The 23,995-nt window shown below is 48.8% G+C and overlaps 2 protein-coding genes across 3 annotated transcripts; one reads left to right on the top strand and one right to left on the bottom strand.

Moving 5' to 3' along the window:
- The first annotated feature begins 2,298 nt into the window (after nucleotides 1-2,298).
- CEACAM18 (CEA cell adhesion molecule 18) lies at nucleotides 2,299-15,185 on the top strand. 2 transcript variants are annotated; one of them, XM_025914738.2, is made up of 6 exons: nucleotides 2,299-2,472; nucleotides 4,450-4,806; nucleotides 5,960-6,232; nucleotides 7,983-8,264; nucleotides 9,551-9,686; nucleotides 12,835-15,185. In XM_025914738.2, the coding sequence occupies exons 1-6, from the start codon at nucleotides 2,421-2,423 to the stop codon at nucleotides 12,851-12,853; spliced, it is 1,119 nt and encodes a 372-aa protein (XP_025770523.1). In that variant the 5' UTR covers nucleotides 2,299-2,420; the 3' UTR covers nucleotides 12,854-15,185. The 2 variants fall into 2 exon arrangements, with proteins under 2 accessions (XP_025770523.1, XP_086546705.1); XM_086690579.1 differs by lacking the exon at nucleotides 4,450-4,806.
- Nucleotides 11,688-23,071, bottom strand: LOC112851189 (sialic acid-binding Ig-like lectin 8). The gene is given in 8 exon segments (XM_025914734.2): nucleotides 11,688-12,010; nucleotides 17,446-17,542; nucleotides 18,105-18,201; nucleotides 19,032-19,280; nucleotides 20,125-20,172; nucleotides 20,398-20,436; nucleotides 20,439-20,675; nucleotides 20,859-23,071. Coding segments are annotated over 8 exon segments (1,386 nt in total). The 5' UTR covers nucleotides 21,301-23,071; the 3' UTR covers nucleotides 11,688-11,833.
- Nucleotides 23,072-23,995: the final 924 nt, after the last annotated feature.

Below are 23,995 nucleotides of genomic sequence, written 5' to 3'. Positions count from 1 at the left end.
GGTCCAGGGGAATCCCAAGTGTGGGGTTTCCACTTGTCTCCAGTGGAGTCATGGACAGCATTAGCTCCTCCCAGCATGACTTTGTGACAGTGTGCTGATTAGGGAAGATTGCCTAAGCCTTGACGTCAGAGTTTTTATTAGGGCTCTGTCACATAGATATGTCCCACTGCTCACATAGCTGAACTTAGTCTTCAGCCCCTCCAAGGGCAGAGCTGATGCCATGTGACTCAAAGCCTTCATCATAATTTCCACTGTAGACTATCCAGTGTGTCCCAAAGCCCCCAGGTAAATAGACACTCTTATCAGACAGGACATTCTTTTTTTTATTTTTTTTTTTAATTTTTTTTCAACGTTTATTTATTTTTGGGACAGAGAGAGACAGAGCATGAACGGGGAAGGGGCAGAGAGAGAGGGAGACACAGGATCGGAAACAGGCTCCAGGCTCTGAGCCATCAGCCCAGAGCCCGACGCGGGGCTCGAACTCACGGACCGCGAGATCGCGAGATCCCGCGAGATCGTGAGATCCTGCGAGATCGTGACCTGGCTGAAGTCGGACGCTTAACCGACTGCGCCACCCAGGCGCCCCTGGACAGGACATTCTGAAGACTTAGAGATGCCTTCTAGGAGCTGAGGACAAAACCAGATTTGTCTTTGACTAAGGCTAAATTCATTATTACAGAAGTCTGTCTCTGGAACTCATCTAGCTCCACAAATGGGACTGGCCAAAAGTTGTTATACTGCTGTTTGTATAGAAAGAAAATATTTGGGTTGCTGGGGTGGCTCAGTCAGCTAAGCATCTGACTTCTGCTCAGGTCATGATCTCAAGGTTTGTGGGTTCGAGCCCTGCGCTGACAGCTCAGAACCTGGAGTCAGCTTCAGATTCTGTGTCTCCCTCTTTCTCTGCCCCTCGCCTGCTTGTGTGCTCTCTCTCTCTCTCTCTCTCTCAAAAATAATAAATAAACATAAAAATAAAGTATTACTTCTCTGAGGGAGAATATAATGTATATAATATAAACACCTACTATATATATATATATATAGAGAGAGAGAGAGAGAAAGAGAGAGAGAGAGAGAAAATGTTGAAAGAAGCGAATTACTCACAAATGGGGTATGGGTTGAACAAATCAATTCATGGCCAATTCAGTGGAGTAGTACGTGGTCATGAACAATGAGCAATGAAGATACAGAAGGAAGGGTTTCATGAGCTAAGGGCAGAAAAACAACTTCATGTGTTTTCTGGGGGCATCACTTACAATCAAATACCAAGAGGGACCAATTGAAGAATTTCAATGGTGAGTCATATATTATTTTCCTATTAAAACAAACACAGATGTGTTTTGCAGTAGGCTGCAAATATTCATATGGGTTTTTAGAAAACAGTAGGAGACTTCAGAGATATTGAATGGACCACTAGATACCCTAAGGTGTATATTCACCTGTCTCTGACTTAAAGTTGGGTTTAACATTGGAGAAGCCCAAATAAAGGATATTTCATGGTGTGATACCACCTAGGTAAAAATATACATGTGTGCCTGAGTATGTATGACATATCATATAACATGTAACATATCAAAACTGAAAAGTTTCAGACAAAGACCCTGGATATCTCTCCAGGTGGTCAAACCATTACAGGTGATTTTTTAATAGTATTAATCAAGTTAGGCTAAATAGTTATGTATTTTACTTATGAAGATTTTTTATTTACTTATATTTTTATTTATATTTATTTACAAATGTAAACATGTATGCTTGCATAAATATTTATATGTATATTTAGATAAACAATTATCTGTTTATTTATCACAAATATGAATATATTTACAAAGGTATATTTAGAGGGACTCCTGGGTAGCTCAGTCGGTTAAGCATCTGACTTCGGCTCAGGTCATGATCTCGCGGTTTTTGAGTTCAAGCCCGCCCCCCCCCCCCCACCCCGCCCCATCGGGCTCTGTGCTGACAGATCAGAGCCTGGAGTCTGCTTCAGATTCTGTGTCTCCCTCTCTGTCTGCACCTCCCCCAGTCATGCTCTGTGTCTCACTGTCTCTCAAAAGTGAACAAACATTGAAAAAAAATTACAAAAGAAAGTCTGATGTCTTCTATTTATTGTGCTTTTTGGTATTTTCCAGTTTTCCTAAAAGTAGCATATGGTGGTTTTTTTGTTGTTGTTGTAACCAGGGTAGAATAGTATTAAAAAATTTTTAAAACTAAGGTGGATAAATAATAAGCTACAGCCACCATAAAGTCATTAAGATAACATCCAACTCCCCAGCCCCGCCTGTGCTGTGGTTCAGAGTCCATCCTGGGACGCAGAGGGGGATGGGGACCAGCAGCCCAGGGCTGGAGACACAGGTCCGTGAAGGGGCAGAGGAGGCTGCCCGATCCCTGGAGAGACACCTAGCCCAGGAGAACCTGAGCAACCCATGGACCTTTCCAGACCCCGATGCAGACATTGGAGGGAGCTGGTTCTCCTAGGTAAGAAAGCTGAACCCACAGGACAGGGGAGGGGTAGAGGAGAGGTGGGCAGGAGTGACACCAGGACTCTCATGAGCTCACACACCGGGGCATATCGCGCCCATAGACACTCTCTCTGTCTCTCTGTCTCTCTTTCTCTCTCTCACACACACAGTGTTCATCCCCATCTGTACCCAGGAGTGATGAACTTGGACCCCCACACGCACTTGCTAGAAATGACCTCCTCTGTGTGCCAACCTGTCCTGACCCCTTTCCCTACCTCTCCAGCTGGACCTCTTCCCAACCACTCTTTCCCCCCAGGACCCTCTGAGCCCCCCTGACAGGGACAACTATCATGTCTCACTGGCCACCCTGGGTCCTATCCTCAAACACCACCAGTGTCCTCACCTGGAGGCCTGAAGCCGGGGGTCTCAGGTGTCTTTGCCCCCTCCATGGAATCAAGGTTTAGGGTACACAGAGAGTGGATCTCCGTGTCTTAGGTGATGACAGATCCCCACCCACACGAATGCACTCCACTGAACTTAGATGCTAAGTCAAAGCCGTGTGTAGACAGTCTTGGGGGACTTGATGTACCCAGATATCACCCAAGCTCATACACTGGGTTCTGCCTCATGATAAGGGATGCTGCGATGTGGCGGTGGCTGAGACAGCCCCCCTGGAGCCCAGAGTCCAGTGTGAGATGTAGATCTATCTCCAGATTCTGATGACCCAGAGTGATGGGGACAGGGATGAGGGGGTCCAGGAGGCTGGGGGAGCCCCAAGGGGCTGCCTGACCCAGACTGACAAGGAGAGGACATCAAAGCTGAGAACAGAAGGATGAGTAGAAGTGAATAGACAGACAAGTGGGGGGGGGGCGAACATGAAGAGGAGGGAGCAGGGATCAGTGTGCCAGAAATGGGGGACAGCAGGTGTGAAAGCCTGAAGTCAGGAAAGAATGTGGTGTATCAAGAAAGCTCTCTATGTCTGGGGGGGTGCCTGGGTGGCGCAGTCGGTGAAGCGTCCGACTTCAGCCAGGTCACGATCTCGCGGTCCATGAGTTCGAGCCCCACGTCGGGCTCTGGGCTGATGGCTCAGAGCCTGGAGCCTGTTTCCGATTCTGTGTCTCCCTCTCTCTCTGCCCCTCCCCCACTCATGCTCTGTCTCTCTCTGTCCCAAAAATAAATAAACACTAAAAAAAAATTAAAAAAAAAAAAAGAAAGCTCTCTATGTCTGGGGGCACACAGTGTAGATACTGCGTCTTCTGATAAATGAATGCACGAATGCGTGCATGAAGGAATGACTGACTGAATAAGGGGGTTCATGGGGGAAGTGGGGTAGGGTGGGTGTGATCCGAAAAGAAGCTAGATGAATCATACAGACCAGGTCTCTCTAAGAGTGTCTCATAAACCATGCTGAGTGTGAAATTTATCTATAGAGTGCTGGGGAGTCATGGAAGGTACCTGAGCATGGAGAGAGCAGGGTCACATCTGAGACTTTATAAAGATCCACGTAACTGTCATTTGAGGATGAGTTGGAGACTGAGTAACTGAGTATCCAAGGAGGAAGCCAGGCTGGAAGAGGGTGAGGAAGAAAGGGGCTGAGGGGATGGGAAAGAGGAGACAGGCTGGGGAGTTAGAAACCCTTGGTGTGCTCACCAGCGTCCCTGGTGATCATTGCCTGGACAGTGTAAATCAATCTTCTCTCTCTCTTTCTCTCTCTCATTCTCTCTCTCTCTCTCTCTCTCCTCTCTCTCTCTTTCTATTTCTCTCTTTCTCTCTCTTTTGCTCTCTCTTTCTCTCTCTTTCTCTCTCTCTTCTTTCTCTCCCTCTCTTTCTCTCTCTTTCTCTCTCTCTCATTCTCTCTCTCTTTCTCTCTCTTTTTCTCTCCTCTCTCTCTCCTCTCTGTCTCTTTCTCTCTCCTCTCTCTCCTCTCTCTCTCTCTTTCTCTCTCTCTCTTTCTCTCTCTCTCATGTATGTGTGTTTTGTTTGTCTTCTTCAGCCAGTCTACTGGCCTGTGGGACCCGCCAAGCCTACAGTCAAATCTCCATAGACCCAGAATCACTCTTAGGAATCAAGGGATTTCGGACAGTCCTGGTCCTCCAGAATGTCACCCAGGATGTTCAAGAATACAGCTGGCACCGAGGCGCAAATGACACTGCGGAAAATATGATTGTCAGCTACAAACCTCCCTCCGATACCTGGCAGTCTGGGCCCATGTTCAGTGGACGGGAGAACGTGACCAGGACAGGTAGCCTGGTGATCAGGAGGTCTGCATTAAATGACACAGGGAATTATACCGCGAGGGTGGACCTTGGCAACAGGACCGAGAAAGCAACAGGCTGCCTCAGTATTCAAGGTGAGTTGGCAGGTGGTGAGGTTCCTTGAAGATCATAGTGTCCAAGTGTCTCCACCCCTAGGTGACACTGGAAGGCTTGGCAGATGGTAGCCTAGCTTCTCCTGCAGAGATGGGTCACTCATTCCCGTCAAGGGTCCTGTTTCATGGTCAGGGTGTCAGTTATCTACTGCTGTGTAACAAACAGCAGCTTCAAACAGCATCCATTCATTATCATGCTCTCCTGTGGGTCAGAAGTCCAGGCGAGCGCTGCGCTCTGAGACGCACAAGGTGTTGACGCGGGGCTGTGTTCTCATGTATGGCTCTGTCCACTGGCATTTCGCATCATGGCTGTTTGCTTCTTCAGGGTCAGCCGAATTCTCTCCCCATGGTCTGCTAAGCAGGAGTCTTAAATAACAAAAGGTAATGTTCAGACTGACAGCCCATCACTTTTGCTTTATTACCTAGGTTAGAAGAAAGTCACAGGTTTCACCCAAATCTGAAGAAAGGGGATTATACAGGCTGGAGATCATGGGGCCATCTTGGAATTTTGTCTACCACAGACAGTTCCTGGGGGCACCACAGGGCTGGAGGGGAGAGTGTGGATTTGAAGACAGGAAGTCCTGTGTTTATCTCTGACTGTGTATATGTTGCATGGCCCTGAGCCTTTGTCTTCCCTCTGCAGTGTCCTCAGTTTCCTCATCTGTAGAATGGGGCTAGTATCTACCATTGTCTGTTGTAAAATTAAATGGAATATTTGTCAGGTGAATGGGACTCAGATAATGGGAAAAGTTATTATGGAGAGTCCAAATGCTAGCTGTCACTCTGAATTCTACCCATGGCTCCTCAGATGGGGGTGTTCTGGTTTTAGGGTCAGAGTTCAGAAACAACCATTAGGTCACATGCCCATGCCAAGAACCCACCATTATTGCAGTGGATGCCACAGGGATGGCTCAGTGCATAGGACAGTGGGCTCAGGCTAGTGCCCACACGTCAACCACTCATGCCTACACCTTACTTCTCTGTCCCTCTCAGTTCCAGGGCTGCTCTCCTGCCAAGACCCCAGGTACCACCTTACAACTTATGGCTTCTCCCCAAACCTAAAATTCCCCTTGGAGAGAAGCAGAGCTTGGGGAGGCAGACCCCACCCTTAATGTCTCCTTTCTGCTTCCCCCAGAGTTGGAAAAGAAGCCGGACATCTGGGCTAACGCCAGCTCTGTGGTAGAATATATGGATCCTGTGGCCGCCATTTGCTACACCAATGCCACCAATGTCAACTGGTATGTGGAGTACACACGGGTATCCAGCAATGACCGGATGACAGTCTCCCCGGACCTCAAGACCCTCATCATCCACAGGGTCAGCCGCTATGACAGAACACTTCAGTGTGAAACAGAAAGCATTCCAGAGTTTCCTCGGAGAAGTGAACCTCTCTCTCTCTCCGTGGACTGTGAGTGGTCTGGGGTCACAGGAGTGATGCCAGGGGTAGGCCCAGGGCCTCCCAGAGATGTAGCAATGAAACAGAACTGAAAAGCGGAAGCACCATAAGCCAGCCTGTAGCCAGCTGGATCTGGGTTTGAATCTCAGCTCTTTGGACTCAGAATCACCCTCACTGTACAGAAGGACCTGCTATTCAAGATGGGAACCCAATCCCCACTCCCCAGATTAGAAATAGTGTGACTTTGTTCAGATCTGGCTTTTGTAAAGAGGGGCCTGATTACAACTAATAGTTTCTTTTTTTTTTTTTTTTTAACGTTTTATTTATTTTTGAGACGGAGAGACAGAGCATGAGGGAGGAGGGGCAGAGAGAGAGGGAGACACAGAATCCAAAGCAGGCTCCAGGCTCTAAGCTGTCAGCACAGAGCCCAATGCAGGGCTCAAACTCACAAGCTGTGAGATCATGACCTGAGCCAAAGTCAGATGCCCAACAGGCTGAGCCACCCAGGTGCCCCACAACTAATAGTTTCTTGAAAATGACATTCAATGGGGTGCCTGGGTGGTTCAGTCAGTTGAGTGTCTGACTTCAGCTCAGGTCATGATCTCGCAGTTCATGAGTTCAAGCCCAGCGTCGGGCTCTGTGCTGACAGCTCAGAGCCTGGACCCTGCTTCTGATTCTGTGTCTCCCTCTCTCTCTGTCTGTCCCCTGCTCGTGCTGCCTCTCTCTGTCTCTCAAAAATGAATAAATGTTAAAAACATTCAATTTATTAAATTTTCAAATCCCAGGTTCCCTTGAGCCTTTTACATCCAATGATCTTTTTATTCCGGCTTTCTAAATTTAGCAAAATTGCCTTCACTTTTCCTTTCACTCACATTGAACTGCTCTCTTAAACAGTTTGATTTTAAAGCTAAATGACACATTTCATACATTCTCTTTTCTGCATGACCCTCTTTGGTCGTCCACCAGGGCAAGTACGCAGCCCCGCCAGACCTCCCCAAAATCTCAAACAGGTCTTGTAAAACCTAAGACATTGACTTATAAATACAATGAGCCTTGGGTCTTACAATGAGCCTGGGACCTTTCACATTGACCAAACTGTTTCACATCTCTCAACTGAGAAAAAGCACCAATCTTGAACAGTTTTCACGTCTAACTCCGGAACCACGTGGAGTCCGTCAGATTTCCTAACAAGCATGCTGTGGCAATCATGTGAAGAAAGTGGTTACAGAACAGATAGCTTCTGACCTCTGTACATGGCTTACTGGTCAGAGGCTTGCAACCAAGAGCCAGGACCCTTGGCCTGTAGCTGCTCAGGGAGATTCCTCCCCGGCCATAGGCGGAATTGGCTTTGTCCCTTCGTGGGTCTTCCGTAGGGGACTACGGAATCCCTAGTCCTCTCTTTTCATCTGTAAAATTGATCACAAGGGTTGTTATGGGAACGAAGCCAATGTGTCAGCCTGTAAAAGAGTCTGGCTTGCAGGGGGCCTGTTGTACGGTTTCTACTCTGTCCCTGTTTTACTGTGATGCGAAGGGCAATCACAGGGCTGGCTCACAGTAGGTGCAGGTAACGGAAAACATTATAATTATAGTTGTTTTTGGGACAGCCGCCTTGCATGTGTTGGCTCTAGGGGATGTTTGGGGTGCAGAGTGGGGGCACCTGCTGGTCGGCGGGGGAGGGGGGGCTGCATGCAGGTTGAGGGAAGGAGACAGGATCCCGAGGGGTCAGAAACACAGCTCTGAGACTTTTGCCTTGTCTCTGCAGATGGGCCAGACAAAGTGCAGCTGAGAACCAGTCACATCATCTTAAATGGCATCTTGTCTGCTAAGATCGGCTCCGAAGTGCACATGGAGTGTAACGCCATTTCCCGACCCAGTCCCAAGTACCACTGGACCCACAACGGCTCCCTCGTGAGCCTCTCAGGGGCAAAAATCATCCTCCCAAGTCTGTCCTGGGAGCAGATGGGCAGATACAGATGCATCGTGGAGAACCCCATGACTCAGCTGACCATGTACAGGGAATTTCAGATCCAGGTGCATAGATCAGGTGAGTACAGCAGCCCCCCTCTGGGGCTCATGCCCCACAAATAACTCCCACTTCCATGCTTTTGCCTCCATAGTGCCCGTCATCAGAAATGCCATCTCTACCTTACAATGCCATGCCCACGATGGTTGGGTAAAACCCCCATCCTCTGAGTTCTAAGTCTGAAGCTACCCCCTCTCTGAAGCCCTCAGGGACCTCAGATCAGAGCAAGGGTGAGCTCCAGGGAGATATGGCCAGCCAACATTTACTGAGCACCCTACTAGCTATGTGACCCTCACAGTCTCCCTTCAGAGCAAGTGACTGTTGTTAACACCACCTCCATTGTACAGGTGAGAAAACTGAGCTATGGGAAATTTAAGTGCTTTATTCAAGGTTCCAGCTCCAATCAGCAGAGGAGGCAGAGTTCAAATTCTGGCAGTCTGACCTTACAGCCTGTGCCCTGTTTTGCTGGACTGCCTTGAAATGAGGCGGGGTGGGGGAGCGGTGGTGGTGTAAGGGAAACAGAGATCTGTTGTGGACGTGGTGTCTGGAACTTGGCTTGGGAATCAATCTGTAAATGGGAAGAGCACCTCTCTGAGCCTCAGCGTCCCCATCTGTAGTGTCAAGATAATAAAGGTCCCTGTATGACAGGGCTCTGGCAGAATTCTGGCAGAATTAAATCAGACAGTGCATGAGAAGCAATCAGTCTGGCTCATCCCAGAGAGCGAGCCACACGCACAACTCAGTGTGAGCTGGAGATATTTATTCTGGTCTCTCCACACTATTTACTAATCACCTGCTATGCACCAGACATGACTGACAAACGTGCACAATTATGCACCGATTCATAGCTTTCTACTCCGCTGGACCGTGAGCTTTAGGAGGACAGAGCCTGGGAGAACTCTTGGCTCACCATTTGCCTCCAGTGCTTAACATGGTGCCTGGCACGTAGTTGGTGTTCAGTGAATATCTGTGCAATGAGTTAATGACCCTGTGTAACCAGCACCTCTGACCCTGTCACTCTCTACCACCTTGAGTGGGTTTATTCTTTTCCACAGCACTTCCTGCCACCTGCGATGATATTAGACATCTCTTTGCTTAATTGTCAACTGTCCACTTGCCAGCTGGAATGTTAGCCCCATGAGGGCAGGAAGGGTTTTTGTTGTTGTTGTTGTGCACTGCTGAATCCCTAGCACCCAGAACAGTGCCTTGTACACAGCAAATGTTGATAAATTTCTGAAGAATGAATGTGTGAGTGAGCGAAGGGTTGAGTGATGGTGTTCCTAACCCCCATGTATCCTCTCCTCCAGAGCACAGTCATGTTGTGAACAGAGGCTTCTACATCTCAGGAGCCAAAGTGGTGTGGCTCATCGTGATAACAGTCCTTAGCAGCATCTATCTCTGCGGAATCCTGATCTACATCTTGATCAGCCACCTCTCCACCAGGTGCCTGTTGCCCTGGGTCAAGGGTGGGGTGCTGGCTGGGGACTGGGTCTCAAGAGCACTGCCCTAAGAAGGGGAGGCAGAGCCAGAAGGGAGAAGGGACAGGCCAGGAATTGGTTGTCAGGAATCATCTGGGGCAGACAGAGAGGTCAAGGACCAGAAGCCAGTAGCAAAGAGGGAGAGCGTAGAGGTGGTCATGCCTCCAAAGACCAATGGGGTTTCACCCAATGACTTCAGCCCATTTCCTTTGTGTTTACGATGTGGATATGGAGGCCCACCTAGAGGGGCAGCTGTGAGAACAAGCGGGGTGGGTGCCGAGCATCCAGCATGAGTCTGGTACATGGTAGTCACTAGTTAGCAAGTGAAGCTGGAGAAACAGATAGTAAACTATGCAGAGGAGGAGACTGGGCAGAGGGAAGGTTCTGATCTGGGTTCAAATCCCAGCTCTGCCTCTAGCCTGCTGGGTGGCCATGAGTAGATCACATTCCCCTCAGGTCCTCTTAGCCCACCTGGAGCATGGGAAGGGGAACGCCTGCCCTGAAGGGTAATGTGGGGGCTAGAACTTACCTGGGAGGATGAAGCAGTCAGCAGCATTCTCAGTATAGAGTAGACCAGAATTTGTCAACCTCAGCACTATCAGTATTTGGAGCCAGATAATTATTTCAGGTGGGGATGGGGTATATGGCTATCCTGCACACTGTACCATGTTTAGCAACATCGCTGGCCTCTACCCACTTGGTATCTGTAGCAATTACCTCCATCACTCTAAGCGTAGACAACCAAAAATGACTCTAGGCATTAGAAAGGCCCCAACGAGGTGCCTGGGTGGCTCAGTAGGCTAAGCATCTGACTTTGGCTCAAGTCATGATCTTGCGGTCCGTGGGTTTGAGCCCCACGTCGGGCTCTGTGCTGACAGCTTGCAGCCTGGAGCCCGCTTCGGATTCTGTGTCTCCCTCTCTCTCTGACCTTCCCCCATTCATGCTCTGTCTCTCTCTGTCTCTAAAATGAATAAACATTAAAAAAAAATTTTAAATAAAAAAAAAAGAGAGAAAAAAAAAACCTTTAAAAAAGAAAAGAAAAGGTCTCAAGGAGAACAAAATTGCCTTGATTGAGAACCATTGAGGCATGATGGAGATGATGGTGATGTTAATGCCATGGTGACAATGGTTTTGATGGTAATGATGGTGGCAGTGGTGGCCGTGACCACAGTGAAGATGACTGTGGTGGTATCGACCGAGGTGATGATGAAGATTTTAGAAGACACATTCTTTTTTCAAATCACTTACTTTTTCGATATGGAACCTCTCTGTGATCATTACGTGGTCTCTGTATCACGAAGCTTGCAGTATCGGCCATCAGTGTGACAGCCCATTTGTGCTTTAGTTTGCCATGTGTAAAATGGGTGTAATACTGGCATTGACCTCATAGGGATATCTGTGCTCAGGCTTTTTGATTTTAGCCATTCTAGCCGATGTGATAGGGCATCTCATTGTGATGGATTTTCGTCTCCCTGATGTCCAGTAGCGTTGACCAGCTTTCCTGTACTTGCTGGCGATTTGGATCTCTTGTGAAATATATGGCTGCGTCTTTTCCCCCATTTTAACAGTTAGGTTATTGTGTTATTAACTGGTAATAATTCTTTATATATGCTAGGTTCAAGCCCCTTTTCAGAGATATATATATTTTTTTCTCCCAGTTTATGGCTTGTCTTTTCATTTTCTTAATCATGCCTTTTGATGAACAGAAATGTTTAATAATATATATATTATATTCCTGTTGGACAGCATTGCTCCAGAAGAAAATTTAGGAGGACATTTATGCATATGCATAGATTTCTTATAGGACATTCAAAATAGTAAGCATTATGTATATATTTACATATATATATGCTTACTATTATGTATATATATAACTTACTATTACTACTTACTATTACTTACTATTATGTATATATATTACTTACTTACTATTACTATTAGCATATATATAATGCTTACTAAATACTCTGTTTACAAAGCTTGTGTTCTTTCTGTCGTACTCACAGCTCATCACCTGGAGGGCTTCTAAGTCTACAGGAATTGGCTCCTGACTTTTTCTTTGCCCTTCAGGGGCCAAGATCTCTCAAGCCAGGGCGGGGTCTCAGCAGTCTCTCATTTGTGAATCCTGATCTCTGAGTACTCAATACTAGGGGCCACCTGTTCCTGTGGGCAGCAAGTCTCTGTCTGGTGAAAGTTGAGTGTTGCATAATGGAGCTCTTCTTCCTCCCGTAAGGAGGGGGTGGCGGCATCTGGGGGAAGGCTGCCTGCCCAGGCTTCAATCAGGAGACCCTGCGTGAAGCAAGAGAAAAGGGAGTCAGAACCAAACAGTGGGGGATAGAGTGAGGCAGAGAATACCCAGGAGAGAAGTCCATAAATTCCTTCATCCATTCATCTCACATACATTTTTGTGGAATTCCCTCCATTCATACTTTCCTCAAATATTTAATACATAGCACTTTATTTGATGCTTGCGAATCTCATTAATTTGCCACAACAACCCCATAAGGAAGATATTATTACTGTCCTCATTTTATCGATACGAAAACTGAGGGTGAACCAAGAAAACAGCGTGCTCAAAGTCCCCGGTGAAACCAGGATCCAGCCCAAGTCCTTTCTGACCCCAAAGCCTGGTGTCCTACTGAGGCCCCCTGTGTACGAGGCCCTGAGCTGGGTGCTGCATATACTGTAATGAGTACAGGAGATGTAGGCACTGACCTCTTGCAGCTGACTCTTTAATCGAGGGAGGAGGCAAGAAGCGAGTTAAACAAGTAAGTATCTAATGGTGAATTATGATATAATGGACAGGAACTGGGTAAGAGAGAGAGAGAATTACAAAGCCTCAATTTGAGCGCAGCACCTGTCCTTAGGGAGCTCACAGTTTCGTGGACGGACAATCAGTCAAAGAAATTATGTCCCTACGACATAGGCAGAAAAATAGCCCCCCAAAGATGCCCACACCCTAATCCCCTAGGACCTATGAATGTGTTACCTTACATGGAAAAAGGGATTTTAAGGATGAAGTTAGATTAGGGATATTGAGATGGGGAGTTTGCCCTGGATTATTGGGGTGTGACCAATGTAATCACAGGGGTCTTTATCTTTACAATTAAAAGGAGGCAGAGAGGGACTTGAAGATGTTATACTCATGGCCTTGAAGACAGAGACCTGGGTCACGAACGGAGGGATACAGATGCTCCTGGAAAAAGCAAGAAAATGCCTTTCTCCCCTGGAGCCTCCAGAAGGAACTCAGTCCTGCCTGCCAACGCCTTGGTTTTAACCCAGTGAAAACTTGTGGACTTGGATTTGTGACCTCTGGAACTGTAAGATGATAAATGTATGCTGTTGGAAGCCACTAAATGTGTGCTGGTTCATGACAGCAGCATGCTGTCCCCGCCCTTGATGCTCTGCTGCTCCCCGCCCTTGATGAGAGAACACTTCAACGGAACGATTCCTGTTTTTGTTGATTGTTCAGAGTAAGAGTTACACACACACACACACACAACCACCTCCTGACACCGTTGTTACCAAGGCCTCTGCTTAGTGAAAGCCACATGGGCCCCTTTCAGTCCCCGCCTTTCTGGACTTTGCAACAACAGAAAGGTCATCCAACTGCTTGTCTTCCCTAAACAAAAGCGCTTCTTTTCTGGACTGCAAGGTGTCCATCAGCAGCCTCTTTGCTGCTTGCTTTGCATTTCTCTGACCCCTAAGTATTAGAGGGGCCCCGGATACCTCCAGCCCATTCTCTCCCTTGAACTGTAGACTTTGATCCAGTGGTGTACTTGAAATCCCCATTCCCTCGTCCAAAACTCACACAGAACATATTCAAACGGAACTTCTCCTTTACTCCCCCAAATCTCTTCCTCCTACAACCTTCTCAAGCACGATGATTGGCGCCTCTGTTCTTCTGGTTGCCCACAGGAAAAATCTAGGAGTCATCCCAGACCCCCCTCTGTCACTCATATCCCACCCTCAATCCATTAGCAAACTCCATTTAGCCTTAACCTCAGACTTCATCCGGAATGCAAGCAAGCCCCACCCTCATGACATCTTGGTTCCAGCCACCATCATTTCCAGCCGGGAATGTTCCTCTAGCCTCCTTTTTAACTTCCCTGCCACACACAGTCTCTTTTGCACTTAGTGGCCAGAGGGATCTGTGAACATGAAAGCTGGATTGTGTCCTTCTTCTGCTTCAACGCCTCCAGACGCCCACAGTGGACTATATGTGCAGACATGATTTACAAACACCCTGACTTCTTCAAACTCATATCCCATTTCTTGGCACTTGCCTCTCTCTGTCTAATTACACAGACTTCCTGCTGGTCCTCCATTCACTGGTCTGCCTCCCATTTCTGAGCATTTGCACCTGCTGTTTATTCTGCCCGGCATGCTCTTTGATCACAATAGATTGCAAACTCTTGAACCTCCTTCATGTCTTTGCTTAATCATCTCTAACACAAACCACAGGCCAAACCTATGGAATGGTAGAGAATATTTGCAAATCATATATCTGAAAATACCCAGGATATTATCCAGGATAATATCCAGGATATATAAAGAACTCCTACAATTCAATAACAAAAAACCCCAAATAATTCAGTTTTTTAAATGGGTAAAAAAAAAAAACAAAAACACCTTGAATTAGACATTTCTCCAAAGAAGATATACAATGGCTAACAAGCCTATGCAAAGACACTCACCATTGCTAATCATTAGAGAGATGCAAATCAAAAGTACAGTGAGCTATCATCTGACATCCATGAGGAGTGAGATGATGCCCACTATAACAAGCAAAAAAAAAAAAAAATAGAAAATAGAAAATAGCAAGTGTTGGCAAGGATATGGAAAAAATGAGCCCTTGTGCACTGTTGGTGGGAAAGTCAAATGGTGCAGCCACTGTGGAAGACAGTATGGCGGTTTCTCAAAATTTAAAATGGAAACTCCCATGACCCAGCAATTCCACTTGTGAGTGTTTATCCCCCCAAATTGAAAGCAGGATCTCAAAAAGATATTTGCATGCCCATGTACATTGCAGCGTTATTCACAATAGCTGGGGGTGGAAGCAAACTTAGTATCCATCTGCAGAAGAATGGGTAAAGAAAATGTGCTATATACATTATTATATACAACAGGATATTATTCAGTCCTTGGAAAGAAGGACATCCTGTTACAGGCTACAACATGGATAAACCTTGAGCACATTATGCTAAGTGAAATAAGCCAGTCACAAAAATACAAAAACTGCACGATTCCACTTCTGTGATGTATCTACGAAAGCCATCAAACCTACAGAAGCAGAAAGCAGAATGGTGGTTTCAAGGGGCAGGAGTGTCAGGGGAAGTGGGTAGTCGCTGTCCGATGGACACATACAGAGTTTGTTTTGCAAGACGAAAATGTTCTAGAAATCTGTTGCACAACTATTCACTTAAAAATGGCTAAGGTGGTAAAGTTACCACAAAAAAATAAAGCACGGAAAAAACACAAGCCATCTCCCCAGCACCCCTGGTCTCTGTGCCCTTCACTTTCCCCCAAGTACACGTCTGCCTTTCACATTGTAGTCACTTATTTGTTGTTTGATTGGTTGTTTATTTGGTTTGGTTGTATCCCTCTGTCTAGACTGATACTTCACGGAGCCCAAGATGAACAATTTTTTTTTCAGAGATGAATCCCCGGCACCTGCAACCCCTCCCCTGTCACTTGGGAGGGGCTCAATAGCACTTCCCAAATGAATTAGTAAATAAAAGATACATGGTACTCTGCTCAAAACCCTCCAAAGACTTCCAGTCTGAATACAAATGAATGAAAAGCATGACATTTACATCACAGCATGAAGGCTGAACAGGAATGAAGAAGTGGAAATGGGAAGGAAGAGCATTTGAGGAGAGAATAACAGTCCATGTAAACACCAGAGGCACAAATAACCTTGTTCAGAGGAGTCCAGTGTGGATGGAGTGGAAAGTAAGGGTGACTTTCTGAGCCAACTAGAGCCTAAGGCAGAAGAAAACACGTGTGCTTATATATATATAAGCACACACACACACACACACACACACACACACACACATATATATAAGCACAAGCATATATATATATGTTTTTGTGTTTCTAACAGTTTTTCACCCACATTAAAATAATTAAAATATTATTGCAAACTTGAAGAATGCATGTAATAAAACATTACTTTCAGTTTAAATATTTTATTTATACCCGAACCAGAATTTATGATAATTTTGCTTTCCTGGTTTTACTGGAAGCAAATGCAGAGAGGACATTTTCAAAATCAACTTCTCTGCTCCTTTCATTTGCAACTGAGAATACTGCCATGTTTGACAATTTCTCTGGGTTCAGTTATGATCTTAGATAATTTTTTAATTTTTCTTTTGTTTTTTTCAACTTTTATTTTTTATTTTTGGGACAGAGAGAGACAGAGCATGAACGGGGGAGGGGCAGAGAGAGAGGGAGACACAGAATCGGAAACAGGCTCCAGGCTCTGAGCCATCAGCCCAGAGCCTGACGCAGGGCTCGAACCCACGGACTGCGAGATCGTGACCTGGCTGAAGTCGGACGCTTAACCGACTGCGCCACCCAGGCGCCCCTAATTTTTCTTTTGAAGAGAGAGAGTGCATGAGCAGGGGAGAGGGGCAGAGGGAGAAAGAGAGAATCCCAAGCAGTCCAACTGCACTCTGGAATCAGTGCAGAGTCCAACACGGGGCTCAATCTCACGAACTGTGAGATCACGACCTGAGGCAAAATCGAGAGTTAGATGCTCAACCGACTGAGCCACCTAGGTGCCCCTTAAATAATTTCTAACTAACTTCAGTCTAGTGATCCTGTCATTGTTTAGATTTTTTTTATATTTTAGTCACCATGGATGTTTTGCCTTAATTTTGTTTTTTTAAAAATAGTACACGAAAACATTATTTATCTGGATTACGGAGATTTTGGAGCACCTCCTTAAGTTTTGCATCTGGGGCAAGGGCCTTCTTCACTTCACCCTAACCCTAGTCCTTCTGGAGAGGTAGGTGCTCGAGAGGCCAGAATATGCAGGGCTGCAGGAGTTTGGACTTTATTCTCTAGGTCAGGGGTCCGCAAACTATGGCCCATGAATCAAATATGGCCCACTGCCTGTGTTCGTAAATAAAGTTTTATTGGAACGCAGCTGTGCTCATTCATTTGCATATGATCAATGGCTGTTTTCACTCTACAACAGCAGACATGAGTGGTTACAGCAGACTGTAAAGTGTGCAAAGCCAAAAGTATCTATCTGGCCCTTGATAGAAAAAGTTGCCAGCCTCTGCTTTAGACACTGGGGGCAAACAGGTGTTTAAATGCAGAGGAACTGGATAATGGTGGCTTTTGGATGACTGCTTGGTGTAGGACAAGGAAGGTAAGAGGCAAGGAGATGAGGAGGTCCAGGAAAAAGATTCTGAATCCTTGGCAATGATGGGGGTCAAGATAGAGAGAGGGGGCGAAGCTAGCTGTCCTTAAGAGGAAAAATGGACAAGATGTGAATTTGGGGCTGTAGGAAAGACAGGGAGGAGAGACAGAAGGTGACAGGAAAGAAAGAGGAGGGAGTGGTTATGCTGTCCCAAAGATGGGGAATCCCCAAGGAGGAGGAGGAGATAAGGAGAGGAACTTTGGCCATGCTCAGTAGAGCAATTCTAAATGCCATCCTGGGATAGGTATCCAGGCAGGATGTTTGATGTCAAGATGCCCAGGCCACTCACCTGAGACACTGACCTCGTGACAACGTTTGCACTCTCCACGCCTGTATTCTTGGTGCCCACTGAAGGCTTTGTCACTTTCTTCCTGTGGGATCTCACTCTGAAAGAAGAGACCGGAAAGCCTTTCAGTCTGGCCAGCTCAGCATGCTGTGGGCAGACTGACCCCCTCCTCCATTCTCTCTTAAGGGGCTGGAAGGGTGATGGAGGTGGGAGAGTGGTGATCCCATTCTAGAGATCCTAGTGTTGAGAATGCAGGCCTTCCTATCCTGGACAATGGGGACAGAGCTCTTTTTTTTTTTTTTAATTTTTTTCTTAATCTTTATTTATTTTTGAGAGAGAGAGAGAGAGCGAGCACGGGGGAGGGGCAGAGAGAGAGGGAGACACAGAATCTGAAGCAGGCTCCAGGCTCCCAGCTGTCAGCACACAGCCCGACACGGGGCTCAAACCCACGGACCACAAGATCGTGACCTGAGCCAAAGTCGGATGCTTAACCAGCTGAGCCACCCAGATGCCCCAAGAGTTCCATGACAGACTCACCCAGGTGCCATCGACCTCCTTCCTGCCCTTGCTTCAGATTCTTCACCCACCCAGGTCCCTCCATCCTGTGCTCGCCTGCCCTTCCCACCCAGGGCTATCCCTCCCTCCCAAAGGTCAATGCTCACAGGATAATGATGATGCAGAGGACCAGGAAGATCAGAGCCGTTGCACCTGCTCCCCCGACTGCCCCCAGCAGCCTTTCTGATAAAGGCCATGCTTTTCCTGCACACAGATTGAATTATTGGTGATTCCTCTCCAAGGACTCGGTATCTTCTCCCACTCCCTGTGGGACCCTAGATTTTTCCAGCCCCCCTGCCAGCCTCAAAACACAGGGACCTGGGGCTGGGGGAGGGGATTAGGACCAGGTGAGTGAGGCATACAGGGGCTGGATTGCAGCCTGTCTTTATTTAAAATGCAGTTACTTTGTCCATTGAGATATTTATTTTATGTTCGTGTATATATTTTTAAAAATACTGCGTTGCAGTATTACTTCTATTACTGAGGTTTTTTGGCTTCTCCTTAAATTAAAAACATTAATGTTTATTTTTGGGGGGGGAGGGGCAAAGAGAGAGGGAGACACAGAGTTCCAAGCGGGCTCCAGGCTCTGAGCTGTCAGCACGGAGTCTGACACAAGGCTCAAACCCAGGGACCGTGAGATCATGACCTGAGCCCAAGTCAGACACTTAACTGAGCCACACAGGCACCCTGGCTTCTCCTTAAAGTTTGGGCCCATGGTGGCCTCCTTCCTGCCCCACAAATCAAGGACCTTGTGTTCTCAGACACACCTGTGCAGGCCCCAGCCCCTCTCCTCCAAGACCCACCCCTTTCCCCTGGCTTCCCCTCTCAGCCTTCACCCCACCCTACAGCTGGGGTCTGGCTGGAAGAGGACAGTGATACTGGAGGTAGCAGGGAAAATCCAGGCCTCACAGGGGAGCACAGACCAGAGCTGAGATCCCCTTTAAGGGCCAGGGGGTGCAGCTGGGGAGCCCCGGGGGGGGTGGGGGGGGCAGGTGCTGTTGTTCTCCTCCAGCCACCCCCACAGATGCACTCACTCTGCAGCAAGAGGCTCAGGGAGACGTGCTGGGAGCCCACTGCATTCTGAGCTCGGCACGTATATTCCCCTTCATCTCTCTGCTGTACCCGAGGCAGCTCCAGCACCCCCGGGTTCGGGCTGCACAGGGTCAGGTGCCCCTGGGCCCAGCTCAGCCTGGCAGGGGGGTTGCTGTTGACGACACAGACCAGGCGCAAGGACTGGCTCTCCAGGACTGAAAGAGATGAGCCATTCTCCAGGGCTGTGGGTGCTGGAGAAAAGGAGACTGAGAGTCAGAGAGACAAAAAGAGAGAAAGCAGAAGGATATGGAAAGAGACCGGAGGAGGGGACGGGGAACAGAGGTCAATTGAAGTGCAGGAAAAGGCACACTTTCTCCCCTTGATGGTGGGAATGTGCACTTGTCCACCCTCCACGCAGGACAACTTGGCCGCATTTCTCAACTTGGAAAGAACATAAAAGCTACATTTTGCTTTTAGGAACTTACCCCACAGACATACATACACTTTGCTGTGAAAGGTGACACAAGTTTACTTACTCATCATAGCATTTTGGTTAATACAGTAAAATGAACGCCATGATTTTCCATGAGTGGAAGACGCACGCAGAAGCAGAACCCGCCCACGTGAAGGAACACTGCGCAGTCACAGAGCAGAAGGAGGACAGTCTGTGTCGCTGACGGCGAAGGGCCCCTTAGATCCTTGGCAAACACACGGAGGCTCAGAGCAGCCTCTGGACACGAGACACTTTCCGGGAGGGAACTGGACATCTGAGGCCGACTTTGCCGGGCGTCATGAATACGTGTCCGTGTGAATGGATTAGCTGTTCAAAAGCACTCAGATAAACGGTTGGCAGGAAAACAAAAGGTGAGGGCGTCCGGAGGTGCACGATAAGGGGCAGTTCTGCCGGGCGAGTGTCGCCCTGTGCTTGCTCTCCTGATAACAGGGGGGAGGGCAGAAGTGGGGGAGGGAGGGGCCGAAGGGGACAGCTGCTCACAGGGCCATGGGGGCCGGGGAGGGGGAGGGCCCCTGGGGGACCCACAAGAGGGACCCGGCCCTGCCCTTGCTCCCTGCACCCTAGTAGGGCCCCGATCCTACCTGTGCCGTTTTCTTGGAAGACAGTGACGGTCAAGTTCCACGGAGAATCTGGGACAGAAAGACATGGCAGATTGGCGTCAACGGAGAGGGCTGGTGGACATTGGCCCTCAGTCCCCACGGGAGCTGCAGGAATGGGAAGAGGGTGGAGATCCTCCTGACCCCCTCCCAGCCCACATTCCAGGACCCGACACCCAAGGTCCCAGGCCCTGACCCCCCAGCCAACTGCCCTCAGGACCCCATCAGGGATCCGGGTGGCCCTGGCCCGGTTCTCACAGGACACGTTGAGGTGAATGGTCCTCATTGTGGTCACTCGGTCCCAGGCAAGGTCACCTGACAGGTGAGGTCGGTGCCGTGGTCCTGGAGCCGTGGGGTGAGGGTGAGCACAGAGGAGAGGTGGGTCTTGGGGTCCAGGGAGGCGAGGGCCGCTGACGTCCAGGAGAAGATGGGGGGCGTGCCCCACGCACAGGCCCAGGGCACAGAGCAGGTCAGGTTACTGGGGTGTCCAGACTCCAGGGTCCCCGAGATAAGGATGTCAGGTGTCTGGGTCAGGGCTGGGGGGAGATGGGGAGACACGGGGATCAGGAGGAGGGTCCGAGGTGCAGCCTTGAGAGAAGCCTCAAGCTTTGGACCAGCCCCTGCCTCTGAGCCCCAACCTGCATTACCCCCAGCCCCTCCCGGGTTGTCCTGGGACCCCCAACCTTCCCCTGTGGCTTCTCCCACAATCTGCTCCTTACCTGTCACACGCACGGAGAGCTGGTCCCGTGTGTAAGTATATCTCACAGAAGGCCCCCTCTCCACCCTAAAGACGTATGTCCCCAAGTCCCCTCTCCGTACGTCTCTGATGTCCAGGGAGCAGTCGTAGTCCTGGGGGTTTCCGAGGAGGCGGAATCGGCCCTGGGACTCCTGCCGCACTTTTCCATCTGGGTTGTTTGTGGCCACTAGAACATCCTGTTGTACACCGGCCCTTTTCTGGAACCAGTAGCCGAGAGCTGGGGTAGACTCAGACCAGCCTTCCCGGGGATAGAAGCATCTGCAGGACACTCGCACACACAGGCCCTCCTGCCCCTTTGCGTCCTGCACTTGCAGCCAGTAATCCCCCTGTGGCCCCCTCCCGGCCCCCTTCTGGCCCTCGGCCCCCTCCCTCCCCCAGAGCAGGGCCAACAGCAGCAGAAGCATGTCTGGGCTTGGAGGCGCCAGGTCCCCGGGTAGCCTGTTTCTCCGGGTTTGTCTCTCAGAAGCTAAGAGCTACAAGACTGAGAGGAGGCCCCGACAGGAAGGTGACAGTGATGTCAGAACAGTGGCCCTCCTCAGAGAAGGAACCTCGCACGCAGACGCTGTCAGGGCCGGGACAGCCCTTGGGAATCAGCCATCCACCACTGCATCTCCACTGCTGGGGACCCTGGGCCTAGAGGCCAGAGAGGGTGAGAGCCTCGCCCAAATTCACACCCTGTGCAGGGCTCGAGCCCCATCTCCCGCCTTCCTGCCAATGCCCCACCCTTCTGGGGTCATTTTTTTGCAAAGTGAAAAAGGGTTCCTTCCTTTGGGCCAGACCACCTGAATCACAGGCCGTACATGTCTGTGGAACTCATGTGGGGACATAGGGACCTGAGAGATGGGGGAGGCCAAGGGTGGAGGTGTGAGGAGGTCAACTGTCCTCCCTCCCTTGGAATCCACATGGTAGGCCTCCCCTCCCTGCTCATGAGACCACACACTAGCCCCAGGCACTGCCCCTGGAGTCACTGCCAAGCAAGGAAAAAGTAGGTGTCGGTACCCAGAGCTCCCTGTGACAGGGGACACACAGGAAGAGAGAGGTGCTGTTCATAGGAAGGTTGGAGGTTGGAGGTTGTGTCGTAGGAAGACTGGGCACAGGGGACACTCAAGCAGGGGAGACGAAGATTCCAAGGACATTGAGGGGAGACTGACACAAAGGACACATGGGAAACTGAAGCTGTGGCTGTACACAGGGTTGGTATGGGGGGAAGGGCAGAGGAAAAGGGACCAATTTTGAAAGGGGTAGAAACTTCCCCCTTTGTTGCGGCTGTCTGGGTGCCAGGACGATTTCTTCACCGCTGGTATCTCACCCTTTTTTCCATTGCTCCAGAGGGTGGTGGGGTCTGCCAACCTCTGGAGCTTTGCCCATGAGGGCTCTGGTCCCAGGAGTCAGGTGTGCAGGAGACAGGGAGTGAGGAATGCCAGCTGGGTGTCATCCACTCTCCAGGTGGGGATGATTTGGTGAGAGAAGAGACGTGCACCTGAATTCACAGAAGGTTATGTTTAACTGTGTGGCTGGGGGCTGGGAGGAGGTTCTGGGAGGTTCTGGTGCCTCCTTCTACCTATGTTGGTTCTCTTGACACATTTGGGTGGGGGGAACATAAGATACAAAGAATAGACTCCAACAAGAACAACTCACTGATTCATCACAAAATAGAAACAGAGCATTGCAGGCACCCTGGACCATCCCTTCGATCCCCATCCCTATTGCACACCCCACTCCTCACAAAGGAGTCCCTAGACTCACTTTAATGTTGATTGTTCCCTTGCTTTTTTCTTCATGGTTTCATCACCCAAGCATGCTGCTTGTACTATGTAGTACTATGCTCATGATTTTCTTAAGACTGTGTATGCACAGAGAACATTAGTCTGTTTTCTTCCATGCAACTTCATGAATCTGCCCCTCCCATGTTACCCCTGCCCTGAATCCTTACCCATAACCAGGGGCACAGTCAGCACTGGGGTCACTGAGAAGGGAAGGGGCAGGATTTCGGCATGCATAGGCACTTCTGCACCATCATAATTCCTGCAATGCTGCCACGTGTCACCCTGCAGCCCCATCCCCCTGTGCTGGACTACACACAGCAGGGTCAATTGCAGCCTCTCTATAGTCAGAAGGGTTGGGCCATGTCCAATCTGTTTCCCATGGTCCCCAGTTTGCAAAGAAAAGCAGAAGGATGAGGGGCGCCTGGGTGGCTCAGTCGGTTAAGTGTCCAACTTCGGCTCAGGTCATGATCTCACGTTTTGTGGGTTCGAGCCCCGCGTCGGGCTCTGTGCTGACAGCTCAGAGCCTGGAGCCTGCTTTGGATTCTGTGTCTCCCTCTTTCTCTGCCCCTCCCCCATTCATGCTCTGTCTCTCTCACTCTGTCAAAAATAAATAAACATCAAAAATTAAAAAAAAAAAAAAAGAAAAGCAGAAGAATGAGGAGAGATACGGGGAAACCACAGAGAATCTAGCTGTGTGCAAAGGAGGAACTTATAACCCACAGGCCATCAGAGCTAGGAGGCCTTCTAGCCCCACTTCTTTGATTTTCAGAAGAAGACACTGAGGTCCAGAGTGGGCAAATGAATTGCACAACTCATATATGGGTGCCCTGTCTCATACACCACTGTCTACACAGAGAACTACTTAACCAATCTTTGTCAGACCAGAATTCATTGAGCTGGGAGATGGGTAGTTTATGTTAATCTGAGAGGGAAAAATTATCAACTTTTCCCATGAGATGGAGAGAAAATTTCATTCATTCATTCATTCATTCACTCATTCATTCAACAACCATTTACCTTATGCCTTCAGGTTTCCAGTAAAGGGGTGATATGAGAGATGTAGCTCTTGTCTTTGAGGGGAGTAGCATCTGGCTGGGAGACAGATTCCTGACGATTCCAATGTCACAGGGTAGGTGGCTGGGATGAGGGAGGTGAAGGCTAGGGATGGCTGAGGGGGATGGGTGGGGGGGACAGCGGGGCTCTTGCCCTTTTGAACTGCAAAGTGGGTCCTCAGAGACAAGTTGACATGGTAGGGACTCTCAGGCAATCTCAAGGGATGTGAATTCCACAGGTGATCTTGGTACCCTGAGAATTCCTGGACTCTCAGGTATTA

Source organism: Puma concolor, chromosome E2, assembly GCF_028749965.1.
Source record: "Puma concolor isolate L17-30 chromosome E2, mPumCon1.1.hap2, whole genome shotgun sequence".
In the NCBI taxonomy this organism is placed as follows: domain Eukaryota; kingdom Metazoa; phylum Chordata; class Mammalia; order Carnivora; family Felidae; genus Puma; species Puma concolor.
The sequence above is the reverse complement of the archived record's forward strand: the minus strand, read 5'-3'. Positions and strand labels throughout refer to the sequence as shown.